We start from the raw sequence: 16,907 nt of genomic DNA, 5'->3' as shown, positions 1-16,907 counted from the left end.
CACCTCCCCCTGCAGGAACTCTAACACCTGGCGGTGAGCCTCAAAGGCTCGCCCCCTTTGTTACAACGCCGCAGGGCATCCCAGCTCGTGGAGGTACCCGCCCCTCCGGCCACTGCCCCTACTTTTGGCGGCAAGGCTGGAGGAGATAATTAGAAAAACAAGGAGGAGTCACCCACCAGTCAGGACAGCCCCTAAGGTGTCCTCAGCTGAGGTGACCCCTGCCTTTAGAAATCCTCCATCTTAGTTTTGGAGGATTCCCCCAATAGGATTAGGGATGTGCCCCCCTCCCCACAGGGAGGAGGCACAAAGTGGATGTAGCCACCCTCCACGACAGTAGCCATTGGCTACTGCCCTCCCAGACCTAAACACACCCCTAAATTTAGTATATAGGGGCACCCAGGAAATCAGATTCCTGCAACCTGAAACAAGAAGAAGGACTGCTGAACTATAAGCCATGCAGAGACGATGGAAGACGACAACTGATTTAGCCCCAGCCCTACCGGCCTGTCTCCTGACTCGAAAACCTGCAACCAGCGACACATCCAACAGGGACCAGCGACCTCTGAAGCCTCAGAGGACTGTCCTGACCCCCAGGACCAAGAAACTCCCGGGAGCAGCGGCTCTGCTCAACAACCTGCAACAAAGGTGCCACTTTTCTACAACTTTAAAGACCTCACTCTTCCCGCCGGAAGCGTGAGACTTCACACTTTGCACCCGATGCCCCCGGCTCGAGATCCAGAGAACCAACACCACAGGGAGGACTACCCGGTGACTGCAACCGTGTGAGTAGCCCGAGACGACCCCCCTGGACCCCCCACAGCGAAGCCTGCAGAGAGAATCCAGAGGCTCCCCCTGACCGCGACTGCCTTTGACAAGGGACCCGACGCCTGGACCAAGCACTGCACTTGCAGCCCCCAGGACCAGAAGGAACCGAACTTCAGTGCAGGAGTGACCCCCAGGCAACCCTTTGCCTAGCCCAGGTGGTGGCTGGCCCGTGAAACCCCCCTGTGCCCTGCCTGTATCGCTAGAGTGACCCCTGGGTCCCTCCATTGTTTCCTATACAAAACCAGAAGCCTGCTTTACACACTGCACCACCCCTGTGCCGCTGAGGGTGTGTTTTGTGTGCCTACTTGTGTCCCCCCCAGTGCTCTACAAAACCCCCCCCTGGTCTGCCCCCCAAGGACGCGGGTACTTACCTGCTGGCAGACTGGAACCGGAGCATCTCTGTTCTCCATAGGCGCCGATGTGTTTTGGGCACCTTTTTGACTTCTGCACCTGACCAGCCCTGAGATGCTGGTGTGGTAACTTTGGGGTTGCCCTGAACCCCCAACGGTGGGCTGCCTATGCCCAGGAACTGAGACTTGTAAGTTTCTTACTTACTTCACAATCTAACCAATACTTACCTCCCCCAGGATTTTTGCACTGTCTACTTTTAAAATAGCTTATTGCCATTTTAACAAAACCTGTACATGTTATTGCTCTAATTCAAAGTTCCTAACTTACCCATGAGGAGTACCTTGCATTTTATGTATTTACTTCAAATCTTGAATTTGTGGTTCTAAAAATAAAGAAAATATATTTTTCTATATAAAAACTATTGGCCTGGAGTTAAATCTTTGAGTGTGTTCCTCATGTATTGCCTGTGTTTGTACAACAAATGCTTAACACTACCCTCTGATAAGCCTACTTCTCGACCACACTACCACAAAATAGAGCATTAGAATTATCTAATTTTGCCATTATCTTACCTCTAAGGGGAACCCTTGGACTCTGTGCACACTATCTCTTACTTTGAGATAGTATATACAGAGCCAACTTCCTACACAAATGTTTTTAAGTTTGAAAAGAGCAAGTGGATCACGTGGTTAGCACAGGATGCATCTCACAGAAATGTCTGCATGTGAGAATTCATAAGGAGAGTGAGCCAAAACCTGCTTAGATTCCAACATGTCCTCCAATACGTTGTCCTAAGGGCACACCTGGTTGACTTGTTAAAGGCTAGCACGATCACAAAGCTTGCAGCTCACTGCCCACTCTTAAAAATATTAGTGACTTTTTTTAGTGCATCTCTTATTCCTTTAAGGAAAACGGACTGCATTAAAAAAAAAAAAAAAAAAGAAAAGCAAGTATGGAGAAAGATGCCCATGCAAATGTAACTACATATGTACAACTATAAAGTAATTGAAACGGCCACAGGCATCCGGGGAGGGGGGAGGGCGCTTGTGAATCTACAGCACGACATGCCACGAACAGATGTTTACTGGGTAAGTAAAATTTTCCGTTCAGTGGCATGTGTGGCTGTAGATACTCATACTCTGCACAGGCTGTAAAACAGTTGTTCCATAGAAGCATTGACTAGCCTCCGGAAGTTGCGGTTGACTGGACAAGTGTTCGCAACACTGCTTAGCCTACATTGGCTTGCTGATGTGCAAGTACAGACACACAATAATGCTTTGTAAATGTTTGTGGTGTAGACCATGTAGCTGCTTTGCAGATGTCATCTATAGGTATGTTTCCAAAGAAAGCCATAGGGGCTCCCCCTTTCCTAGTAGTGTGTGCTCTAGGAGTGACAGGTAGTTATCTCTTTGCTTTAACAAAGACGTTTGTATACATTTTACTATCCATCTAGCTATGCTATTTTTGGATATTGGGTTGCCTTTGTGAGGTGGTGAAAAAGCGACAAAGAGCTGTTTAGTTTTTCTAAAGTCTTCAGTTCTGTCAATGTAAAACATCAATGCAACACTGCTTAGCCTACATTGGCTTGCTGGTGTGCAAGTACAGCCACACAATAATGCTTTGTAAATGTTTGTGGTGTAGACCATGTAGCTGCTTTGCAGATGTCATCTATAGGTATGTTCCAAAGAAAGCCATAGGGGCTCCCCCTTTGCCTTTGTGAGGTGGTGAAAAAGCTACAAAGAGCTGTTTAGTTTTTCTAAAGTCTTCAGTTCTGTCAATGTAAAACATCAATGCATGTTTAACATCTAAAATGTGGAGGGCTCTTTTTGCAACTGAGTCAGGCTGCGGAAAGAAGGCTGGTAGTTCAATGGATTGGTTAATATGGAATTGGGAAACCACTTCAGGAAGGAAATTCGGTTTTGTTCAAAGGACCACCTTGTCTCTATGAATTCAGAAGAAAGGTTCTTCTGAGGTTAGGGCCTGAAGCTCACCAATGCATCCGAGTGATGTGATAGCCACTAAGGACCCCACTTTCCAAGAAGGATACTGAAGAGGGCATGAGTGGAGTGGTTCAAAAGGAGGGTCCATGAGCCTGGTAAGCACAATATTCAGGTTTCAGGATGGTGCAGGACGCACTCTGGGTTGAATAACACTTTTAAGGCCTTCCATGAAAGCTTTGATGACTGGGATTCTGAACAAGGAAGTATGATGTCTGTTCTGTAGCTATGCAGCTATAGCTGCAAGATGTAAGGGAATGGAAGTGTAAGCTAAATTTGCTTTCTGTAACTGGAATAAATAATAGACAATGTCTTGGACGGTATATGTTTTGGTTGGCAGTAGCTTACAAAACGTTTCCATTTTCCAGCATAACATGCTCTAGTTGTGGGCCTACAAGCTTCCCTGAGAATGTCCATATGTAGGAGGCTGGACTGGCTTGTAGTGAGTACCAAGGGGTACTTACACCTTGCACCAGGCCCAGTTATCCCTTATTAGTGTATAGGGTGTCTAGCAGCATAGGCTGATAGATAATGGTAGCTTAGCAGAGCAGCTTAGGCTGAACTAGGAGACAAGTGAAGTTCCTACAGTACCACTAGTGTCATATGCACAATATCATAAGAAAACACAATACACAGATATACTAAAATGAAAATGTCACTTACCCAGTGTACATCTGTTCGTGGCATCAGTCGCTGAGATTCACATGGTATGCATGAGCTCGCCATCTGGTGTTGGGTCGGAGTGTTACAAGTTGTTTTTCTTCGAAGAAGTGTTTTCGAGTCACGGGACCGAGTGACTCCACCTTCTGTGCTCATTGCGCATGGGCGTCGACTCCATCTTCGATTGTTTTCCCCGCAGAGGGTGAGGTAGGAGTTGTACTATAGTAATAGTGCCCGCGCAATGAAAAATGTAAGTATGTACCTATTAAAGGATTAAGTAATATATATACAAATGTACAAAATTGAAGGTAACTTCTGAACTGCTACAGGCTTCCGGGGAGGTGGGTGGGTCCATGTGAATCTCAGCGACTGATGCCACGAACAGATGTACACTGGGTAAGTGACATTTTCAGTTCGATGGCATCTGTCGCTGTAGATACACATGGTATGCATAGACTAGTAAGCAGTTAGTTCCCCATAAGCGGTGGTTTAGCCTGTAGGAGTAGAAGTTGTCTGAAATAGAGTTCTTAATACAGCTTGACCTACTGTAGCTTGTTGTGCGGATAGCACATCTATACAGTAGTGTTTGGTGAATGTGTGAGGCGTAGACCAAGTGGCTGCCTTACATATTTCTTGCATTGGGATGTTTCCTAAAAAGGCCATTGAAGCACCTTTTTTCCTTGTTGAATGTGCCCTGGGAGTAATGGGCAGTTGTCTTTTTGCTTTAAGGTAGCAGATTTGGATGCATTTAACTATCCATCTGGCTATACCTTGTTTTGATATTGGGTTACCTGCATGAGGTTTTTGGAATGCAATAAATAGCTGTTTAGTTTTTCTGATGTTCTTCGTTCTGTCAATGTAGTACATTAATGCTCTTTTGACATCTAATGTATGTAGTGCTCTTTCAGCCACAGAATCTGGCTGTGGGAAGAATACTGGTAATTCTACCGTTTGATTTAGATGGAATGGAGAAATAACTTTTGGTAAAAATTTTGGATTAGGTCGTAGGACGACCTTATTTTTATGTATTTGTATAAAAGGCTCTTGTGTTGTGAACGCTTGAATTTCACTTACTCTTCTTAGAGATGTAATGGCGATGAGAAAGGCAACTTTCCAGGTGAGGAATTGTATTCCGCAAGAGTGCATGGGTTCGAAGGGTGGGCCCATGAGTCTTGTTAGAACCACGTTTAGGTTCCATGAAGGAACAGGTGGTGTTCTTGGTGGTATAATTCTTTTAAGCCCTTCTATGAATGCTTTGATAACTGGTATCCTATACAAGGAAGTTGAATATGTAGTTTGCAGGTATGCAGATATTGCTGCAAGGTGTATTTTAATAGAAGAGAAGGCTAGCTTTGCTTTTTGTAAATGGAGCAAGTAATTTACTATATGTTTTGGAGTTGCCTCTAGTGGTTGTATCTGATTATGATGGCAGTACCAAACAAATCTTTTCCACTTACTTGCGTAGCAGTGTCTAGTGGATGGCCTTCTGGCCTGCTTTATGACTTCCATACACTCTTGGCTAAGTTGTAAGTGTCCGAATTCTAGGATTTCAGGAGCCAGATTGCTAGATTCAGCGATGCTGGGTCCGGGTGTCTGATCTGTTGGTTGTGTTGCGTTAACAGATCTGGTTTGTTGGGCAGTTTGATGTGTGGTACTACAGACAGATCTAGCAGTGTTGTGTACCAGGGTTGTCTTGCCCACGTTGGTGCTATTAAAATGAGTTTGAGTTTGTTTTGACTCAATTTGTTTACTAGGTAAGGAAGGAGAGGGAGAGGAGGAAAAGCGTAAGCAAATATTCCTGACCAGTTCATCCATAGGGCATTGCCTTGGGATTGCTTGTGTGGGTATCTGGACGCGAAGTTTTGGCATTTTGCGTTCTCTTTTGTTGCAAATAAGTCTATTTGTGGTGTTCCCCAGAGTGTGAAGTAGGTGTTCAGAATTTGTGGGTGGATTTCCCATTCGTGGACTTGCTGGTGATCTCGAGAGAGATTGTCTGCCAGCTGATTCTGGATCCCCGGAATAAACTGTGCTATTAGACCAATTTGATGGTGGATTGCCCACTTCCATATTTTTTGAGCTAACAAGCTTAACTGCGTTGAATGTGTTCCTCCTTGTTTGTTTAGATAATACATCGTTGTCATGTTGTCTGTTTTGACAAGGATGTATTTGTGGGTTATGATTGGTTGGAAAGCTTTTAGTGCTTGAAAAACTGCTAATAATTCTAGATGATTTATATGCAGTTTTGTTTGATGTATGTTCCATTGTCCTCTTATGTTGTGTTGATTGAGATGTGCTCCCCACCCTGTCATGGAAGCATCTGTTGTTATTACGTACTGTGGCACTGGGTCTTGGAAAGGCCGCCCTATGTTTAAATTTATACTGTTCCACCATAGAAGCGATAGGTAAGTTTGGCGGTCTAGCAACACCAGATCTAGAAGGTGACCCTGTGCTTGAGACCACTGTGAGGCTAGGCACTGTTGTAAGGGCCTTATGTGCAGTCTTGCGTTTGGGACAATGGCTATGCATGAGGACATCATGCCTAGGAGCTGTAGTATTGTTCTTGCTTGTATTGTTTGGTTTGGAGACATGTGTTGAATGACCCTGTTGAAATTGTGGATCCTTTGTGGAGTTGGCGTTGCTACTCCTTTTGTCGTGTCTATTATGGCTCCTAGATATTGCTGTACTTTGCTTGGCAGAATGTTTGATTTTGCAAAGTTGACGGTGAACCCTAAATTGTAGAGGGTTTGTATGACTTGATTTGTGTGGTTTGAGCATTGTGTGAGCGAACTGGTTTTGATTAGCCAGTCGTCTAGATACGGGAACACATGTATTTGCTGCCTTCTGATGTGTGCAGCGACTACTGCTAGGCACTTTGTGAATACTCTTGGAGCGGTTGTTAAACCAAAAGGCAATACTTTGAATTGGTAATGTATTCCTTTGAATACAAACCTTAGATATTTCCTGTGTGATTGATGGATTGGTATATGGAAATATGCGTCCTTGAGGTCTAGGGTTGTCATGTAGTCGTGTTTTCTGAGCAATGGTAACACTTCTTGTAGTGTGACCATGTGAAAGTGGTCTGATTTGATGAATGTGTTTACTACCCTGAGGTCTAGAATTGGTCTCAGTGTTTCGTCCTTTTTTGGTATCAAGAAGTACAGTGAATAAACTCCTGTGTTTATTTGTGTGCTTGGTACTAATTCTATTGCATTTTTTTGCAGTAGTGCTTGAACTTCTATCTCTAGAAGTTGTGAATGGTATTTTGATAAATTTTGTGATTTTGGTGGTATGTCTGGAGGGAATTGCATGAATTCTATGCAATAACCATGTTGGATAATTGCTAGGACCCATGTATCTGTAGTTATTTTGTCCCATGCTTCGTAATATTGATGTATCCTCCCCCCCACTGGTGTTGTGTGGGAGGGGTGAGTGACGTGTGAGTCACTGCTTGTTGGTAGTGGTTTTGGGGCTTTGAAATCTTCCTCTATTCCTAGGAAATTGCCCCCCTCTATACTGGCCCCGAAAACCTCCCCTGTACTGTCCCTGGTAGGTGGGCGGTGCGGACTGTGAGGTGCTAGCTTGTGTGGCCTGACCCCGAAACCCTCCTCTAAAAGGTGTTTTGCGGAAGGTGTTATAAGATCCTCTGCTCTGCGGGGAGTAGAGTGCGCCCATGGCCTTGGCAGTGTCAGTGTCCTTCTTGAGCTTTTCTATAGCTGTGTCGACCTCCGGACCGAACAGAAGTTTCTCGTTTACTGGCATGTTAAGCACTGCCTGCTGAATTTCTGGCTTGAATCCAGACGTTCTGAGCCATGCGTGCCTACGGATGGTAACCGACGTATTAATGGTTCTTGCGGCCGTGTCTGCTGCATCCATGGAGGAGCGTATTTGATTGTTGGAAATGTTTTGACCCTCCTCAACAACCTGTTTTGCTCTTTTTTGCAGATCTTTTGGGAGATGTTCAATGAGATGCTGCATCTCATCCCAGTGGGCTCTGTCGTATCGCGCTAGCAGCGCTTGTGAATTTGCGATGCGCCACTGGTTTGCTGCTTGGACAGCAACCCTCTTCCCGGCTGCATCGAACTTCCTACTTTCTTTATCTGGGGGAGGTGCATCCCCAGAAGTGTGTGAGTTTGCCCGTTTTCTGGCAGCCCCTACCACCACAGAGTCTGGTGGCAGCTGAGAGGTGATGAAGACAGGGTCCGTAGGAGGCGCCTTATACTTTTTGTCCACCCTAGGCGTCACTGCCCTACTTTTAACTGGCTCCTTGAAAATGTCCTTTGCATGGCGTAGCATGCCTGGGAGCATCGGCAGGCTTTGGTAGGAGCTGTGGGTTGAGGAGAGGGTGTTAAATAAAAAATCATCCTCTACTTGTTCCGAGTGTAGTTCCACATTATGGAATAGAGCTGCTCTAGCCACCACTTGTGAGTAGGCTGTGCTGTCTTCCGGTGGTGATGGCCTAGTTGGGTATGTGTCTGGGCTGTTATCAGACACTGGTGCGTCGTACAAGTCCCACGCATCCTGATCTTGGTCGTCGTGGCTCATGGCGGTGTGAGCTGGCGAATGTGACGGGGTGTAAGTTGGCGAAGCCGGAGTTACAGGTGGAGGCGAGGGAGGAGGTGTTACCTTTTGTGTTGTTTGTTGCTGAGGAGTAAACTGAAGCGTTCTCTTTCGTTTGACAGGTGGAAGGGTACTGATCTTCCCAGTCCCCTGCTGAATAAAGATACGCTTTTGCGTGTGATCCACGTCAGTGGATTGCAGTTCTTGTTCAAATCTATGTTTCTTCATTTGAGAAGACATAGAATGCTCTTCGGTATAGGAGCCAGAAACAGGGTCTGATGTCGCTTTTTTCGGCTCCGAAAGCCCTGTCGATTGTTTTTTCGGCTCCGAGGTAACCTTCCTCTTTTTCTGTGCCGAAAATTCTTGGCCTCTATGGTCTTCGGCGCCACTGTCTCGGCGTCGATCGGTGTCGACACCGAACTCTCGGTGTCGATGCTTCTGTTTAGCACTCTCTCGGTCCCGAGGAGGCTGCGTGCCGGTGTCTCGACCGAAGTCGGACGATCTCGACACTGAATGGGCCTTTTTCGGTGCCGATTGTTGGTCACCGAGAATTTGGGTGGAGCCATGGCCGGTTGGCAGTGGCGTCCCCTGGGCCTTCTTTCCTTTTTTAAGGTTTGATCTCGACGTCTTACTCACAGTTCTTGTAGAGTGTAGCTCGTCGGAGTCTGAATCCTGGATGGAAAAGGATTCCTCCTGTTCTTCTTCTGTCTCGAACTGTCGACGCTCTTTTGGCGTGGACGCCATCTGCAGTCTTCTCGCTCGACGGTCGCGCAGAGTTTTTCGGGACCGGAACGCCCGACAGGCCTCGCAGGATTCTTCACTGTGCTCGGGTGACAGGCACAGATTACAGACCGAGTGCAGGTCCGTATAAGGATATTTGTTGTGGCATTCGGGGCAGAATCGAAACGGGGTCCGATCCATCGGCGTTGTCCTCCACGCGGTCGGGCCGACTAGGCCCCGACGGGGTGCCGAAATCTACCCCGAAGGGCACCGAAGCGCTTCGATGTTCAACGCGTCGTCGTATGTGTCTATCTCTAACCGGATCGCAGCGATACCGTCGAAAATCTTCCGTCTTCAGCTATCTTTCCGTTCCGAAACTCGGAGCGACATGAACACGTCCGAACCCGATGGCGGAAAGAAAACAATCGAAGATGGAGTCGACGCCCATGCGCAATGAGCACAGAAGGTGGAGTCACTCGGTCCCGTGACTCGAAAACACTTCTTCGAAGAAAAACAACTTGTAACACTCCGACCCAACACCAGATGGCGAGCTCATGCATACCATGTGTATCTACAGCGACAGATGCCATCGAACATAAAGGTACTTTATTTTTATGACAATATGCCAAAAGTATCTCAGTGAGTACCCTCAGTATGAGGATAGCAAATATACACAAGATATATGTACACAATACCAAAATATGCAGTAATAGTCTTAGTAAACAGTGCAAACAATGTATAGTTAGAATAGGATGCAATGGGGACACATAGGGATAGGGGCAACACAAACCATATACTCCAAAAGTGGAATGCGAACCACGAATGGACCCCAAACCTATGTGACCTTGTAGAGGGTCGCTGGGACTGTAAGAAAACAGTTAGGGTTAGAAAAATAGCCCACCCCAAGACCCTGAAAAGTGAGTGCAAAGTGCACAAAAGTTCCCCAAAGGACATAGAAGTCGTGATAGGGGAATTCTGCAGGAAAGACACAAATCAGCAATGCAACAACGATGGATTTCCAAACGAGGGTACCTGTGGAACAAGGGGACCAAGTCCAAAAGTCACAAGCAGGTCGGAGATGGGCAGATGCCCAGGAAATGCCAGCTGTGGGTGCAAAGAAGCTGCTACTGGACAGTAGAAGCTGAAGATTCTGCAGGAACGACAAGGGCTAGGAACTTCCCCTTTGGAGGACGGATCCCCCACGCCGTGGAGAGTCGTGCAGAAGTGTTTTTCTGAAGAAAGACCGCCAACAAGCCTTGCTAGCTGCAAATCGTGCCGTTAGGGTTTTTGGATGCTGCTGTGGCCCAGGAGGGACCAGGATGTCGCCAATTGCGTCTGGGGACAGAGGGGGCGTCGAGCAAGACAAGGAGCCCTCTCAGAAGCAGGCAGCACCCGCAGAAGTGCCGGAACAGGCACTACGAAGTGGAGTGAAACGGTGCTCACCCGAAGTCGCACAAAGGAGTCCCACGTCGCCGGAGGACAACTTAGGAGGTCGTGCAATGCAGGTTAGAGTGCCGTGGACCCAGGCTGGACTGTGCACAAAGGATTTCCGCCGGAAGTGCACGGAGGCGGAGTAGCTGCAAAAGTCGCGGTTCCCAGCAATGCAGTCTGGCGTGGGGAGGCAAGGACTTACCTCCACCAAACGTGGACTGAAGAGTCACTGGACTGTGGGAGTCACTTGGACAGAGTTGCTGGATTCAAGGGACCTCGCTCGTCGTGCTGAGAGGAGACCCAGGGTACCGGTGATGCAGTTCTTTGGTGCCTGCGGTTGCAGGGGGACGATTCCGTCGACCCACGGGAGATTTCTTCGGAGCTTCTAGTGCAGAGAGGAGGCAGACTACCCCCACAGCATGCACCACCAGGAAAACAGTTGAGAAGGCGGCAGGATCAGCGTTACAGAGTTGCAGTAGTCGTCTTCGCTACTTTGTTGCAGTTTTGCAGGCTTCCAGCGCGGTCAGCAGTCGATTCCTTGGCAGAAGGTGAAGAGAGAGATGCAGAGGAACTCGGATGAGCTCTTGCATTCGTTATCTAAGGAATCCCCAGAGACAGAGACCCTAAATAGCCAGAAAAGAGGGTTTGGCTACTTAGGAGAGAGGATAGGCTAGCAACACCTGAAGGAGCCTATCAGAAGGAGTCTCTGACGTCACCTGCTGGCACTGGCCACTCAGAGCAGTCCAGTGTGCCAGCAGCACCTCTGTTTCCAAGATGGCAGAGGTCTGGAGCACACTGGAGGAGCTCTGGGCATCTCCCAGGGGAGGTGCAGGTCAGGGGAGTGGTCACTCCCCTTTCCTTTGTCCAGTTTTGCGCCAGAGCAGGGCTGAGGGGTCCCTGAACCGATGTAGACTGGCTTATGCAGAAATGGGCACCATGTGTGCCCATGAAAGCATTTCCAGAGGCTGGGGGAGGCTACTCCTCCCCTGCCTTCACACCATTTTCCAAAGGGAGAGGGTGTAACACCCTCTCTCAGAGGAAGTCCTTTGTTCTGCCATCCTGGGCCAGGCCTGGCTGGACCCCAGGAGGGCAGAAGCCTGTCTGAGGGGTTGGCAGCAGCTGCAGTGAAACCCCGGGAAAGGCAGTTTGGCAGTACCAGGGTCTGTGCTAGAGACCCGTGGGATCATGGGATTGTGCCAACAATGCCAGGATGGCATAGAGGGGGCAATTCCATGATCTTAGACATGTTACATGACCATATTCGGAGTTACCATTGTGAAGCTACACATAGGTAGTGACCTATATGTAGTGCACGCGTGTAATGGTGTCCCCGCACTCACAAAGTCCGGGGAATTGGCCCTGAACAATGTGGGGGCACCTTGGCTAGTGCCAGGGTGCCCACACACTAAGTAACTTAGCACCCAACCTTTACCAGGTAAAGGTTAGACATATAGGTGACTTATAAGTTACTTAAGTGCAGTGTAAAATGGCTGTGAAATAACGTGGACGTTATTTCACTCAGGCTGCAGTGGCAGGCCTGTGTAAGAATTGTCAGAGCTCCCTATGGGTGGCAAAAGAAATGCTGCAGCTCATAGGGATCTCCTGGAACCCCAATACCCTGGGTACCTCAGTACCATATACTAGGGAATTATAAGGGTGTTCCAGTAAGCCAATGTAAATTGGTAAAATTGGTCACTAGCCTGTTAGTGACAATTTGAAAGAAATGAGAGAGCATAACCACTGAGGTTCTGATTAGCAGAGCCTCAGTGAGACAGTCAGGCACCACACAGGGAACACATACATATAGGCCACAAACTTATGAGCACTGGGGTCCTGACTAGCAGGGTCCCAGTGACACATAACAAACATACTGAAAACATAGGGTTTTCACTATGAGCACTGGGCCCTGGCTAGCAGGATCCCAGTGAGACAGTGAAAACACCCTGACATACACTCCCAAACAGGCCAAAAGTGGGGGTAACAAGGCTAAAAAGAGGCTACTTTCTCACACCATACCAAACCAAACTCTATGACTTAAGGAGCCATATTGCAAGGCTGACGGACTTGGGGTCTGGATTTCTGATCCAGCGTTGATTCTGAGTGAGACGTTCCAGCCTGTTGTGGAGCTTCTCAGGGGGAACTACTGAGAGGCCCAGAAGTGAGGTAAACCATGGCGGACAGGCCCAACTGGGAGCTACTAGGATCATGGCGAGAGATGCCTGTCTGATCCTCCGAACCAGAAATAGAATGAGAGATAGAGGTGGAAAAGTGCAATCAAATATCCCTGACCAATACATCCACAGAGCGTTGCCCTTGGATAGAGGGTGTGGGTACCTGGACGCAAAGCTTGGCCATTTTGCGTTTTCTGCTGTGGCGAAAAAGTCTATCTGAGGAGTTCCTTATTTTAGGAAGTATTCTTGAAGGACCTGCGGTGGAGTTGATATTTGTAGACTTGTTACTGCACCTTGCTGAGCAGGGCTGCAAAGTCGTTGTCCGCTTCTGGGAGATACTCAGCCACATGTGGTGGTGGCGAGTCCACTTCCATATTGTCTGGGAGAGTTGTGACAAATGGTACAACGACGTCTGAACTGTAGATAATATAAGGCTGTTATGTTGTCTGTGAGACTAAGACAACCTTGTGAGAGAGATGATGAAGAAACACTTTCAGGGCTAGAGATACTGCCTGAAGCTTGAGGTAACTGATACTCAAGGATTGGTGACTGAGATTCCAAAGGCCTTGTACTGTGAGGTCTCGAAGGTGAGCGTCCCAACCAGTCAGCGATGTGACTGTGGTCAGAATGACCTGAGGCACAGGGTCCAGAAAAACCCACCCTTTCAACATGTTGGTGGTGTTCCACCATTGCAGAGAGCGGTGAATATGGCAGTCTAACACTAGATCTTCCAGGTGACCCAGTGACCAAGACCCCTGACAAGACAGGGGCAGCCTCCTACAGTCATATTAAGCACCACTTGTTGGACCTCTGGTTTGAACCCAGACCATCGGAGCCATGCATGCCTCCTTATTAACAGACTAGTGTTAATATAGCATGCAGATGTGTCTGTAGCATCTAGGGCAGAGTGGATGGAGTTATTTGTGATTGTTTGCCCCTCTGCAAGTCTGATGCCCTCTTTTGCTGTGTTCATCTGGGAGAAACTGAAGGGGCTCCTCCATCTCATCCCAGTGAGCCCGGTCGTATCTGGCTAGCAAGGTCTGTGAACTGGTGATACGCCAATGATTGGTTGCCTGTGCAGGCACCCTTTTGCCGGCAGCATCCAGCTTTTAACTCTCCTAATGTGGAAGAGGAGATTCCCTGTGGCCTGACTATTGGCTCGTTAACTTACAGTGGTGGCCACAAGAGTGTCTGGAGGGACCTGGGATCTGTTGTACAGCGGGTCAGAGGGATCAGGCTCATATTTCTTATCCACTCTAGGGGTGATAAGCCTAGAGTGTACAGGTTTAAAAAAAAAAAAAAAAAAATCAAATGCGTGCCAAAGCATGCCAGGGAGAAACTGGATATCTGTGTGTGGATGCAAGGGTATAGAAAATGAAGTCTCTCAATGAGGTCCATGTGCAGCTCAACATTAAAGAAGGCAGATGCATGAACTACTACCTGCTGGTAGGATGTACTATCCTCTGGTGGGAGGGTCATGCGGGATACAAATCTGGGTCAGTATTGAACATGGAATCAGGGTCATATGTGTCCCTGGACCTGGGTCCTGCTGTATCCCACCCAAATCTTCCCCAGTACAAACAGGGGAGCCCTGAGGTGTCAGGTCTCCTACAGTAGGTGAGGTAGGTAAATGAAGAGGCGAGGGTGATGGAGGAGAAGCAGGGAGTGGAGGAGGCGGAGAATGTCGATGTAGAAGAGAAGGCCTGTGAAGTGTGATGGTAGCCTTGTCCTTGATGGCCTTCTTTAGAGGTGGAGAAGTGTCCAAAGCCTCTTGGAAGGACAGTTTCCTCTTCAACATAATGGGAGTAGCAATAATGCACCCTATAGCCTCCTAGATATGGAGGCGGTGCTGTCGAGCGCCCATCGTCATCAAAATAGGTTCAACAGGTGACGGCGTAGCTGAAGACTGACTTGAGTGTTTCTGCTCCAAAGGCATTGGCTCCCTTTTTTTGGGCTCTGAAGGTTTCGGTTGGTGTCCTTTTGTTGGCACTGAAGCAGTGGCAGAAGCTGGTGGCTACAAGTGGAGGTACTCCGAGCGAAGTACAGATCGAGATGGCTCAGACCAAGGAGCTGGTTGTCGATTCCGAAGACAGTTTTGTGGTCTTGGCTATCTTCGGAGCTGAGACGTAGAGCGGGGAAGCCGAAGCTGTTTTTCAGAGCCAACCTTGGCCTTGGGGCCGTGGCGGTCCGGCGACCTCTATATGGGGATTTTGTAGATGTCTTATGTCACAGTACTCACAGCTTGCACTGAGACTGAACGTTGGAGTCAGAGTCCTGAATTGAAAAGGTCTCCTCTTGTTCCTGCTCATTCTGGGCGTGATATCGAGAGAGTCATCTGGAGTCTTGTGCGCCATTTCCAACAGACGAGCTCTTCAGTCCTGAAGAGTCTTCTTCAATCAGAAAGATTTGCAGGCATCATAGGTAGCTTCCTGATGATCAGGGGAGAGGCACAGGTTCCACACCAGATGTTGGTCGTGTGGTCGAATTTAGAGTGGCAGAGAGGACAGAAATGAAATGATGTCCGTTCCATGAGTTGAGCATACTCTTTGGTGCTGCATGGTAAGGTAGGCCCAAAATGGATGAGGTCGCCTCAGAGGGCGTGCGGTCGGTGCCCAGAGGAGTGGAGACGATCGTGAGGATGGAAATATGCGATCAAGAAACAATACAGTCAATAAAGAGAATACAGAAGGAAAGATTTTTAAGCAGGGCAAGTTGAAAGACTGAGCGAAGACACACATGTTCGAACCAGAAAGCGGAGAGAAAACAATCTAACAAAGAAGTTGATGCCCAAGGGCAGTATCACTGAGAAGGAGTCACCACTTGATCCTGTAACTCAAAATTGCTTTTTCTAAGCAAAACAACATGAAACACTCCGGACCCAACACTAGATGGCAGGAGTATGCAAAGCATCTGTATCTACAGACACACATGGAATTGAACACATCATTTGATTTAAAGGACCAGTGCAGGACATGGCCTGTGCTCATAAATTAGGACTAGGGAGAGTAGAGGTGTGTTTAGTGCTATGATATCTTATGGCATCTTCAAGTACACACACACAGAACCTCAACCTCACACATTATAGTAGGGTCATTAACCTAGGCACCACATAAGCACTTGCATGCTGCACAATGGGGGATTACCATGGGATCAGTTTTGTGCAACCTATTAAGTGAAATTGTCTATATTAAAAAAACACAAAAACACCAACATTCTCTTGTAAGCTTTGACGTCTGACAAGAAGAGTATGACAGAACAAAAAGTTAGATATGCACTCTACCAACCCCCAAAAAATATTCATATGCGGGCAAATTATTGTACCACTACAGACATCATTCTAAATAAGACACCTGGACAGTGAGTTATCTGGGGAAACACCACCTCTTGCATCACTGCTCTAGGCAACACATTCTGTGGCAAGGCCAATTCACTCTATGCTAACCTATGATAAAAGTAGGACACATTATGCAGTCATCCTAGCCTTAAGTCATTCTTGTCCTGCGGTCAACCCATGGGTCCACTCACCTGGTCTTCTGCCTTCAGATTCCTTTTCTTCAGTATCAGACCCTTCCTTCCAGTTTTCCTCTACTGCACTTTCACTTTCCAACCCATTCTGCACGTTCTCGCTCCCTCTTCTCTCCTTCTGGCTCCTATCTCTGGCATCCTGTTCCTCCCTGCTTGGGCTGTGCCCTAGAGAGCTTTGCCACTCATCAAGGCTGGGACTCTGCCCCCCGTCCATGGAGAGACGGATATTCCGAACTAGCAACCGCTTCAACACTAGCACTGCAAGAGAGATGAAGGAAGAGCTTGTGAAACCAAGCAATCAGGAAGCAAACATATCACAACATACATCCAGAACACGTCAAATACAAACTACAGCTTGAAGTCCACTCTCAGAGGGCACTGATGTGTATTTCACCCTCTCTTCTCTATTTACCAGCTTGCAGCATGTGGTCAGGGTGCATCACTTAGTTTGTCGTTGCATTTCTACGACTTCAAGGGCTGGTTTGCAGGTGTTTAGAAACAGGACACAGATTCCTGCTACCAATGAGGTATCTGCAAGTAGCCCTGGCACTACTACATATAATAGGTGTCTTAAATTTGCAGATTCAAATGGGTAAAAATGAATATACAAAGCGCAGTGCCAGAAATTTGCTAAGAAAATATCTCTATACTAGAAAAATCTATTGACAAT

At 47.6% G+C, this 16,907-nt stretch overlaps 1 protein-coding gene across 9 annotated transcripts in view; it reads right to left on the bottom strand.

The window, feature by feature from the left end:
- ARHGEF1 (Rho guanine nucleotide exchange factor 1) overlaps positions 1-16,907 on the bottom strand; it is a 579,253-nt gene that overhangs the window by 99,559 nt on the left and 462,787 nt on the right. For all 9 annotated transcript variants that reach the window (XM_069201362.1, XM_069201364.1, XM_069201365.1 and 6 more), the window contains one exon: positions 16,238-16,495. In XM_069201362.1, the coding sequence (XP_069057463.1) occupies positions 16,238-16,495 (258 nt within the window). The remainder of the gene's footprint in view (positions 1-16,237; positions 16,496-16,907) is intronic.

This window comes from Pleurodeles waltl, chromosome 7 (assembly GCF_031143425.1).
Source record: "Pleurodeles waltl isolate 20211129_DDA chromosome 7, aPleWal1.hap1.20221129, whole genome shotgun sequence".
NCBI classification, from domain to species: Eukaryota; Metazoa; Chordata; class Amphibia; order Caudata; family Salamandridae; genus Pleurodeles; species Pleurodeles waltl.
This window is presented reverse-complemented; position numbering and strand designations above follow the sequence as displayed.